The 11,764-nt window shown below is 39.5% G+C and overlaps 1 protein-coding gene and 1 pseudogene across 2 annotated transcripts in view; both read right to left on the bottom strand.

Annotated features, from left to right (window-relative positions):
- LOC148733049 (neurexin-4-like) overlaps positions 1-3,674 on the bottom strand; it is a 6,314-nt gene extending 2,640 nt beyond the window's left edge. The window contains exons 1-3 of one of the 2 annotated variants that reach the window (XM_088759117.1): positions 3,451-3,674; positions 1,169-1,419; positions 691-802 (exon numbers count right to left, since the gene is read on the bottom strand). In XM_088759117.1, coding sequence (XP_088615243.1) covers positions 691-802; positions 1,169-1,419; positions 3,451-3,550 — 463 coding nt within the window. In that variant the 5' untranslated portion in view covers positions 3,551-3,674. Of the gene's footprint in view, positions 1-690; positions 803-1,168; positions 1,420-1,776; positions 2,215-3,450 lie in introns of those variants that run through there. The other variant, XM_088759116.1, reaches the window with a different exon arrangement.
- A 1,646-nt stretch (positions 3,675-5,320) lies between these two features.
- Positions 5,321-10,797, bottom strand: LOC111345847 (neurexin-4-like; annotated as a pseudogene).
- Between the last annotated feature and the right edge of the window lie 967 nt (positions 10,798-11,764).

Here is an 11,764-nt window from a genome sequence, read left to right on the forward strand (position 1 = left end):
TCGAGCGGGCAAGATGATCCTATCTTGCCTGCTCGGAATTGCTCGCATTGATCCCGCGCTACAAAAACATACAACTAGAACTACGTTTGTAATTCTTGGACAATTTCGGCGATGGAAACGCAAAACGTGGCAGAGGATAGTCGAAATAGTAGAACAGAAACGACTCTCGTGAGTTTGACGTGTTACAAACACAGTTGGCCTTTATTCCCGGCTCTCGAAGTAAGCAAGTCAATCTTACTCTTAATAAAGCGAACTAATCTTTTTGCAATATAATAAATCATTTATTAACCAAGCTTGTTCGGTCAAGATGGCTGGATATTAGCATCGTTCTTTTTTTACATTTTTTATGGACCTAAACTTTGCCTTGTTCCATAAAAATGCAGAAGAACTCGGCAAACATCTAGCCATCTTGACCGCGAGCTTGGTTAATAAAGCAAATGTATAGTCACGCGTCAGTGACAAATGCTAGCTGATTCTATTTGACATGCTTATCATTTTCAGCTTGATTTCAAGTGCAAACAACTTTCTTCGTGGTTTTAGCTAGGAGGACTTATAAGTAGATGACTTATTGTGTTGTGATGAAATTTTGTGGGCCGAGGCCATCAACAAAATTTTCTTCTGTTTTGAGAATATATGTTGATCACAGATCAGGCACAACTAGATTTTCAAAATCACAGAATTTTACAGTACCACTGTTATTTGTTCCGGCATATCCAGGAACACAAACGCATCGAAATCCTTTGCTGGTGAAACCAACTTGGCAAGTTCCGTTATTGACACAAGGGCTGCTACTACAGGGATTCTGTTCAAAAGAGAAAAAACAACGCACTGATTAAAAAAGGAGAGAACACCTTTCTCATTTATTTATAGTCACCACACTTGAATAAAAATTTACAAGAAAGCATGATAAACCAGGTTGAATTACAATAATGCTGATGGCCAGGCTTATGCATGTATAAGGTTGGGTTTCCTCCCAAAAGAACAAAAACTCTTATGAATGTACAGCATCGAACAAGAAGTGTAGGTGTGAGGCCAGATTCAGATCAAGGTGGGGACGATGAAGCAACAAATAAAAATGCTAGTCTAAAATTGTAAAGCGCTTTGCAAGTGTTCGACTTTGAATTCTTCTCATTCCAAACATAACTTTAAGTTTAAGAGAAGCATTCACCTCAATCGCCAGGTAGTAAGCATCCACTTCTTCAAAGGTTAGTTCACTTTTATCAACCGTGGCGTTATTCAACTCACAGTTGTACTTTCCTCCGTCTAAAGGTTTCACATTTATGGAGACACAGTTAGGCTCCATATAACACATCGTGCGACAGCTCCCCTCACTGAGGACCTCACTACTCCTAATCACATGCCCCTTAATTGCCCTATTTGCTATCGGTTCTTCAAACAGGATGTTGCGACACTCGTCAGCTGCAAAAAAAACAAAAAATAAAGAACAAAAAAAGAAAATTAAGGAAAACTTACAACCAAGGTTTTTTAAACCATTTGACGAAACGTCTGTAGTAGCCGTTGTTTTTTCTTTTCTCTCAAACAGTCAACAATGAACATCTGCAGGATGTATTATTTGTAGATTTAAAATACGGCATAGGCATGAACTATAACTCTCAATTTTTAGCTTAGAGTATATGAACGAGAAAGAAAGACGAGCCAATTAAAAAAATCAAAATTCGTAAGGATTTCTCGACGACGAGTGAAATAAGCGAAAGAAACCATTACTTAATAAACAAAATTGCTAATATGGCATTGCTTCTAATGGTTTGTCTTTACCTGTGCAGCCTCCACAATAGGGGAACACGATTCCGGAGAAAATGACAAAATCAGAGACGATTAACGGCGTCTCTCGGTCAAATCTATACAAAGACGCCATTTTAATATTCTCTAAGGTTGAATCAGTCACAACTGGAAAGCGCCAACGTAAATAAAGGTTTCAGCTTCCTTTTTGCACGAATAATGACTTCAACTAATTATAACAGCTTGGCGGACTACTGTTATTGTTTTGGTGAAGCCCCGCAAACCGCTTCTAGAGAAGTTTAATTTTTTTAACCATATGCCACTGGGTTATGGACAGTTGTATACACGCCCACACTTAACCTCTTTGGTATTCATCTTCTCATTATCCGAACTAATTCATAGGTTTCAATTTTGATGCTACTCAGATGAGAGAAGACATGCGTTACGTCGCCTCGGTAAATTATCAATGAATTCCTGGTTCTAATTTCCTGTCGAGCACCTAACAAGAACTTTCGAAAACGGAGTGGTTGACGAGTGGTAGGGATGCTGGAACACGATTATCACTTTTAAGACGGTTGACAATTTTGCTTCGCCGCCGTAAATTTCCTTTCCAAAGGAAAACGGCCTCCCGCGATCGAAACAATCCATGTGATCATAATTTTTATTGAGTGCAAGTTCGCATTCAAAAAAATAACAAACACGTCTTGTATCGCATGACGCCAATGTCCTCCGATCGTGAAACAGGTTACTCCGTTCCACGAACTAAGCTAGCACATGAGAAAATTATGAAAATATTCTGGTCCTAAAATCGAATCGAAAACCTTCCTCAACAAGGCAAAACGAATGATAACTCAAGGGGGAGGGGGGGTGAATTTTTTCTTTTCACAAATGCCTCCTGACTGAATGTCCTGGATATCGCAGTCTCAGGTAATCTTGAAAAGTGACGTTTTCTCATTTATCTCAATTTGTGTAAGGTGTCATTTAGAAAGCTTGGAATAGCAACTGCTGTTTGCTGCGCAGGAAAGCTCGACTCTCCAACTGTTTTGCAGCTTTTCATTTGACTCTTCAACTAATTGAAAGAAGCAGGTGATAAACAAATTGTGACCACCATTTTCACCGTAACCAACATGATGCTTTCGGAATTTATGCTTCTCCCTATCATGATGACCAGGACATATGGTACGAACATTGAAGTTTAAAATATGACCAATTTCGAAAAGGAACTAATTTTACCCAGGTTAGCAGAGCGTCTAATAGCGAAATTCTATTTTTTTCTGCTTTTTTGTAATTTTTTTTTTTATGAATGAGACACGAACGGCCCCTCTCGTCTTTTGAATTTGAAAATAAACCTTTTTTGCGCCCCTCTTCCCGCGCGTGTTTCATCTCCCGCGTCCCACATTGCCTCCGCTCGCTGAAACACGCAAGACATAAAACACCACGCCTATTCTGTAGGCATTCCCGAATTTTCACGGAAGAAACTCTAAGTCTCTCGTTACCCAGTAATCAGGTCCTTCAAATTTTATTTTGGGTCGTCGTAATCACACGCCATTGCAAATGTCCGATAAAACTTTTCTACTAGTGGGTGGAGATCCGCTAAAAGTGTAAAGGAACTTCAGTTGATATCTATTTGGAGGACCTGAAAAAGCTAAGAACTGTTGTCACAAAGTTGCTTTAAGAATAACGCAAAGAAAAGAAAAAATAGACACTTACCAGAACAACCATGGCAAGATAGAAATACAACTCCAGATAAAAAGCTGAGAAAAGAAACTGCAGTCAAGATATCGAGCTCAAAGTTATATAGAGGAGACATTCCTCAAAATAAAGATGCAAGAAAAGTCGATTACAAGGGAGTAAAAAGCAATAAACAAACTAAACCTCATAAAACTACGACAGGTGTACACACTTAAAAATGTTCATCAAACTTCACATCACAGACAAAGCTCTGCCATTTTCGAGCAATAATTGAAGTCGGTTTTTTTTGTTATCAATTTTTAAACTTTCGATAACTGATGGATTATTCGCACTTATTTCAGGTGAATAAATAATCTAAATGGGCGCAATTAAAGTGGGCCCAGAAATGAGTAAACTCCTCATAATTAACGCAAAACAACATCCATGATGGGAGCATTTAACTCTTTGAATCTCAGGTTTAAATTCCCATTTTCTCTAATATATTTTTTTGTTGGCTAACGCTATTAACTTAGTGTTACATTCAGCATCTCTGATGCTTAAATGTATTTTTTTTCCCTTAAACTATTCTTTACCTATTGATTCCAGAATATAATTTGAAATATTAAGAAAAGCTTAGTTTGAATAGCAATCACTGCCGGCAGTTAAACTGAGCTACAAACGTAGGTACAAACGTAGATTTCATTTTTTCAATGTTCTGGTTTAATTCGCGATTTACAACTGTGTGAGTATTCAAAACACCAGAGACGAATACATTTTACGTTTCAATAACCTTAAGTTTATTTTATTTCATTTAAAGACAGAAAAGATGTTGATTACTAAAAATTTGCATAACAGACCACTAAGGAGATATTGCCAATTCTTGACATGTCGTACATGAGTCTCGTCACAGATTCCAACGCGCTATTAACTGAGTTGCTGGCATTTTTAACATTCAAAGTTCCGAGCAGAAACATATTTTCACTTATATAAGGGTCTAATAGAAACCGCAAAACCGCAAAAAAAAAAAAAAAACCGATCAAAACCAAAAACGCATGCAAAACCGGCTAAATCGATATATTTACACTTCTCAGTTGTCAAAATCCCAATCGATCTGAAACTGTGGTTACAAGTGGATCAACAGCGGTTTCGCGGCTATTCGAGATCAGCAGAGGCGTATGACTTCTGCTCAGATCGAAGAGAAACCAGAAACCCAATATGAAAAACCGAAAACACACAGCGGATACCAAATCCGAGTTTTGACGAAAACCGAAAACAAAATGCTGAAAACGGATAATCCACAAGACGCAATGAACAACAAAACCGAACAACCGACGTTTTATGGCACAAAAACCGATCTAAAAAATGGCAGTTGGAAAATATAGAATGCCGGAATTTGGAACCGGAACCGGAACCGGAACCGGAATACTCGGAATACCCAGAATACCCGGAATAACCGAAAAATAATAAATTAAAAAATAATAATAATAAAAGTAAATTAATAAATAAATAAGAATATTGATAGTTAAAAATTGATGGTAAGTTCACATCTTAATTAGATAATTTAATACGAAAATTTTTTCTAAAGTTCCCACAAAAAAACATTTACCAGCACTGTTCATGGAGATGCACGTAATAGAATTAAGAACAAGTCTGCGTCAGGCCAGTAGCCCATACAGCCTAAGCGACGAAATATTTGTACTCTCCCTCCCCCCTAGATGGGATGCTAGTCCATCATATGGTTACTCCCCTATAATGAGATGCATTTATGCAAATGAGTGAACATGCGCGTTGTTGGAGTGTTAGCGAGTGTGCCAGAGAGTGTTCCACGTGCTGGATCAGTAGTTGAGTTATCCTGTAATTCAAGTCTTAATCATCGCAATAAATTCATTTAGCAACCCACTCAGAGTCATTACGTGGTACCAGGAGTGAAACTATGGCACTTTATCCCACATGCACACATTCTTCTGTCAGCTGCTGCTCCATCCCAATATGTCATTTTGATAGAGTCACGTGACATCCACCAGGCAAAAGGTTTGATTGAAGATATGTTTTTTATGGAGAGAATATCTTTAAAGTATGGCATTTGTACTTGATGAACTGTTCACAGAACAAGGAGGCCTTGGTAAGACTCTCTAGTTGAGGAAAGCTTGCTCCTGTATAGAGAATGTCACGTGAGTAACAGCCTCGATTTTAACATTTGTCCACCTTTGTTTCATTTTCGCTGTTTTGACCTATTACTGTCACGCCAACACCATCCTTGTCAGTCATGTTACAGGTGACATTAAACGGTATCAGTCCTCCTTCACCATCAGAATCTATGAAATAAGGGCCGGTTTTAACTGTTGGGTCGAGCGTCTTTACTTCGCTGCAAGACTTGGCTAGCATCACAAAGAGAGGATTTCGGTTAGACTGTAGCCAGTCAAGTTTCGTCAGCAGTCGAACCCGTGTTTCCCTAATACCGTTGGAAACCAATTATTTTCCAGGCTTCTTTAAAGCAATCATTTCATGAATAGCCCATTTCCGAACTACCCTTCGCCTCTCTTTTAAAATGAGGCCTGGTGCTCAACCATTCTTGTGAAAATGAGTTTAATTTGCATGTGAATGAAAACTTATAATCATATGAAAGGATGAGCACCAGGACTCGTTTTGAAAATGAGGCCAAGGTAATTCGGAAATGGGCTATTGCAGCTTATAAGCGAAGTCGTTTCTTTACATGCATATCATTGATGCTTCAAATATTATTTGTTTTATTTAAATTAAGCTATAAACCGCAATAAAAATGTCTTTTCCCACACCGATGTAATTAAGCGTTTCTTTTCGTGTAAAACTTATCGTGTGTTCGGTAACAGAGAAATTAATGTGACAATACCTTTAAACCATCTTATTGAAGGAAATCCAATGGGGCAGATGCAGCGAAAACCTTTCCTTGTGAATCCAACTTGACAGGTACTACCATCATAGCATGGATTGTTACGACAGGGATTCTACAAAGAATTAAATTTTATGATTTATTAGTCAAACATCTACAAAGAACTACATATCTAAGTTCACACGGCAATCAAGTGGACAATCAGACATGGTTTGATGATACTCTGCTTTAAAGATTTAATGAATGTAACCGAAATTACAATTCATCGACCCAACGTTTCGACACATACATATATACATACATACATACATACACACATACATACATACATACATACATACATACATACATACATAGGTTAGTTGACCCCCCCCCCCCATGGGGGCTTTTCAGGGCCAATTCCCACCCATCCCAGTCCAGGGAGGACATCCACGACACAGTAACCTCGTGCGGGGGAAATTAACGTCTCATACCCCCTAACCCTGCAGGAGACGGTGCCTACGGTTTATTCGTCCTTATCCAAGAAGACTAGAATATTTATCCATTTCTTGATTATAGAAAGGTAGCAATTTCTTCTCATTTATTTTTAGACCATGGGGCTTGAACCCTCGACCTACCGCACAACACAATCCGGCGCTCTAACCAATTAAGCTAACACTCCTGTCTAGCGCCTTCATCAGGGGTGACCCGTGATCGTTGCAACAAGAGGCCCTTCTATGTGCTCACTAATCAGCTGCCCTTTTTTTCTGACGAGGTGTAAACAGCCGTCAGGTAGTAAGCCGCCATCATCACGATTTAAAGGAACGTGGGCGGAGTTGATATGCCAAACTTCCAAACAAAGGTGCTGGTGGTAGTGGTGAGCGGCGATTACTGGTGATAATTTTAGAATTATCCCATCCAATTGTAGGACTAGCTAGGCAGACGTATACTCCAACAAAGCTGAATTTTTCTTTTTTACAAAAGAAGACCGCTTTCTGATGCTCTTTCAAACGTGTACCAAACTGACGTTTTGTTTGTCCGATATGCTCGTGATAACAGTCATTGCACGGAATAGAATAAATAGCATCGGTTCGTTGTTCCTTCGTAACGGGATCCTTTGGTTTGGAAACAATATGCCCCAAAGTCTGAAAGGTTTTTGAGCGACTTTAATGGTGTTCAGGCTATTAAAAATTCTCTTGATGGGTTCCCTGACACCCTGGATGTAAGGAATAACAGCAAATCCAGTCGCTGGTTCCTTTTCCTCAGGAGTGTCACTAGTCGTAGCTGGTTTCTGGCAGTTACGGAGATATGTTTAGGTATAGTCATTTGCCTTTAAGACATCGGAAACATTATTTCTCTCCTCGACCTTGAAATCAAGTGAAGACAGTAGACAGTCAGCCCTCCTGAATAAAGTAGTCGCCGGTGTAGAGGAGAGCATTTCTCAACTTAGCGACGACCATGAGCATTCGGTACGAGCAGAGGTAAGCAGCGTACTTAGGTGAGCTAAACCTCCTCCCAAAAACATTAAAAAGGATGTTTTAAATGCGCTGATAACTCTTAAAAAGGATCCGGACAGGCTCGTATTATCTGCTGCGAGTGACAAGGGTAATTGGGTTGTACGTGTGCAGAGCGAAAAAGGGGAAAGTAGAGAAGTGTTTGTCGTGAACCGACGCACACCGACAAATATCTCTCTTTTGACTCTCACCACCCTATTTGCCGTTAAAATTCCGTAGCTAGAACTTTACCCAGGAGTGTCGAAACGTTCCGTCGACGAATTGTAATTTCGGTTACCGTGATTCATTAAATCTTTAAACCAGAGTATCATGAAACCTTTTATCTTGTTCTCGTTGGCTGTAGAGATTAGTCTGGTTCTGCTTTAAAAAACCCAGTCGGAAAGTGCCCTATAAATGACTTCGCTCAATTCAAGGAAAATATTGTCTCCACTTGACAGAAAATTTCGGGGCTAAGTATACCTTCCAGGTCCTCCTCCCTTTTTCCTGGGAAATTTCTCTTGATTTTTACTTTTTCCTTCACATTTTCTTCTATGTACACAGCTAGAAAACGGTGATCGTAATAAGCAACAGGTTTACCTTAAGAGCCAGATAGTAGGCGGTCTCCAAGTTTTCCAGGAAGGTTACGTCAGCTGTGGCATTATTTAACTCACATTAGTATTTTCCGCCTTGCGAAGGTCTCACATTGATAGAGAGACAGTTAGGCTCCATACAACACATTACACGACAGCTTCCTTCATTAGCTACCTCCTCATTCCAGATCACGTGCCCCTTGATTGCTTTATTTACAATCGGCTCCTCGAACGAGACAATGCGGCATTCGTCACCTGTCGAGCACAAGTGAAAGTTTTCAAGTTCTTTATTTAGCATCATGATACATTTCAAGCTGAATTTCCCTCTCTATTGAAGCTATGATAATTATTAGGAACAATTCTTTATCTAATTTATTTAAGAAAAGTTTTTCCACGGACTTTATTTCTGATCACGAGAAAGTTCATTGGCAAAGACCTTCCTCCTTTTCGTCTTGGATTATAAATATTTTGAATGTTTCCCGGATTAACGCCTTGTTTTATCATTTAATCCTATCTTCTATTTAGTTTATTTCCTTATCATGCAGCCCGAGTGTGACCAGGGGCGACTGGAAGACACGCTGCTGAAATACATCGCCTATGTTTCAACGTAATTTTCCAAAGCTTTGCAACATTTTCATCACATTTGGCTTTCCTCAGTATCTTGGATGAAGACATATTGTTATAATGTATAGTATCATTACCGACTGCAGCCAGAGCTTTGAAAAAATGACTATGAACTCTAAGGAGGGGGGCATTGGGGTCTATTAGAAGCCGCAAAACAGTAGGAAAAAAATCATTCGAAACCGCAGGGCCGCAGAACTGCAGGGCCGCAGAACCGCAGGGCCGCTGAACCGCAGGGCCGCAGAACCGCAGGACCGCAGAACCGCAGGGCCGCAGAACTGCAGGGCCGCAGAACCGCAGGGCCGTAGAACCGCAGGGCCGCAGAACCGCAGGGCCACAGAACCGCAGGGCCGCAGAACCGCAGGGCCGGAAATTCTTAAGAAGCCGAAAGCCACATGCAAAATCGTCAAAACCGATAAATTTTCGCATCCCAGTGATCCGATACAGTATTGACAAGTGGATCATGGCTGTTCGAGATCAGTGGAGGCGCATTCTCGAAGAGAAACCGGAACCCAAATAGAAAAACTGAAAACCGCATCGAATGTCAAATCCGAAAACCCGTCAGTATTTTTGAGGAAAACCGAAAACCAAACGCTAAAACCAAAAGAATCTGCAAACTTCAATGAACACTGAAACCGAAAAACCAAAGGTTTTTTGGTACAAAAACCGAAAAACTGAACTAAAAAATAGCTAAAACAGCAAAACCGAAAACCCCCTCTTCTGTAAGGTAGCTTGCATTGCAGGCAATTGTGGCGCTTCATTTCAAGCAGATAACTTGAAAGGAGTCGCTTGAATGTTTTGCAAAACTCTCATCTGCTTGCCTACTGCATAATTCATCCAAGCTTTGAAAATAAGTCTTTTGATCAATTTGCCGCATACGTTAGGTCTTACTGTGATGTGCTTTCCTTCTGGGCTTTCTTAGACAAGAATAATTGTGAAGTTTAATGTAAATGGTAAAGATAATAAGGGAAAAGATTCATGAATAACTCTTTAACTGCATTTGAATCGTAAGACTTCTCCACGGTGGCTAACATCGTACATGATTGTCAGGTATTTAGTAACTAATTATGAATCGATCTTAGAGGTAACAGTAGGTAACTGACATTTCCATGTTGGATGGTCTTGATAACATTTTTTCTCAGTGTTTAATTTGACGTTAGGGTATTTGAAATTTGTCTTAGTACTCGTTTCGATGTGACAAAAACATGGTGACAATTAGTTTTACAATTTACAATTACAATTACAATTTATCACTTATAGAGCGCTATTTACAATGACAGATCAACAGCGCTTTACAATCAATCCTAACCCGCCCATCCCACCCGAGGGGAGGACATCCATCACACAGTAATCTCGTGCGTGGGCAATTAACGTCTCCTACCCCTAACCCTGTAGGAGACGGGACCTCCATTTATTCGTCCCTATCCGAGAAGACCAGAATATCTAACCATTTCTTGATCTTATAGAAAGGTAGCATATTCTTCTCAATTATTTTAAGACCTTGAGGGTTGGTCCGGCCGGGGCCGGACCAACACTCAAGGTTTTCTAATTTACCAGCTCACGGCAGCCGATCTCACGTGTAACCTTGCGAGAGAAGAGTAAATACATTTCTAACACGAAGAACTCAGACAATATAACCAAGTACAGACCTACTTTACTACTTGTAAAACTTAACACATCCTGTAACGATATATAGAAATAAGACACTCCAAATTGTTCTAGATTTACACTCACCAGTGCAAGCAAAAACTGTTGCCAGCCTGATTCCTTTCAAAAGAGAAAGGATAAAACAGAAATTTGTCGCTCCATTCTTAAAATAGGCCTAAAGTCTCATTCTTGTGGACATTCTCGTCGACGCTGTTAAACCAGTATGCAAAACATATAGAAGGAGTTAAATTAGAGCAGGTGCTGAATACACACTCGTGTTAAAGACGAAATTCTAATTAAAACACCTTAGAGGCAAACAATGTTCTCTACTTTCAGTGAAAGTCAACTAGAAGGTTTATCTATCTTTATTACTCATAGAGCTATATAAACTTATTAAAGCCGCTAGCGAACGAGGCTTTTAAGAAATGTATTAATAAGCTCGTTTACCGAAATTAGTGCTAACCCCATATGTGCTCAAATTATGAGTAGCTTAGGCAGTCACTAAAATTGTCTCCTTGTATGACATGTAGTGACAGTGTCAAGTTAAAGAGTACATAGCAGTTTTCTGTGGAATTTCTAATCATCAGAATAAGTATGATTGGTGACTGAGCAAACAACGCCATCGAAGGCAGCGAGAACACTGACGACGCATGAAACAATTGGCTGCGCAGAAGGTCTGCAAGCAAATTATAAAACTCTTTACATCTGCTATCATTCCACTCCAAACAATAATCTTAAAACGACTAATTTTTTGTGGTCATATTTGGTATCATGCTAGTTAGAAAACAAAGCGATATGATAGCAACGGTTGACACTTTGATAAAAAAATCATATTTGTCCTAGATCGATATTTCAATCGGCTTTGCTATCAAATTTGTTACTCCAGAAAACGGCCAGAGAATTTACAACGATTTCAAATGCGCCTGCCGGGATTTTGTTTTGATTATTGAGTAATTAATAAGAATGCTGTTCCTAAACAACAGTATCCATGCACCATGTTGCTGTTACAACACTCGTGATGCCGCCAGCGTCGCACATTGCGTTTAATTCATATTGTTATTACCCGCTGCTCCTGAGAAAGGTTTGATCATTTCCAGACCTGTGAAGGAAAGATACACACCTTCCAACATCCAAGTCTCAGTTTTTTTTTAAAT

The sequence above is a fragment of the Stylophora pistillata genome, chromosome 4, assembly GCF_964205215.1.
Source record: "Stylophora pistillata chromosome 4, jaStyPist1.2, whole genome shotgun sequence".
Taxonomy (NCBI): domain Eukaryota; kingdom Metazoa; phylum Cnidaria; class Anthozoa; order Scleractinia; family Pocilloporidae; genus Stylophora; species Stylophora pistillata.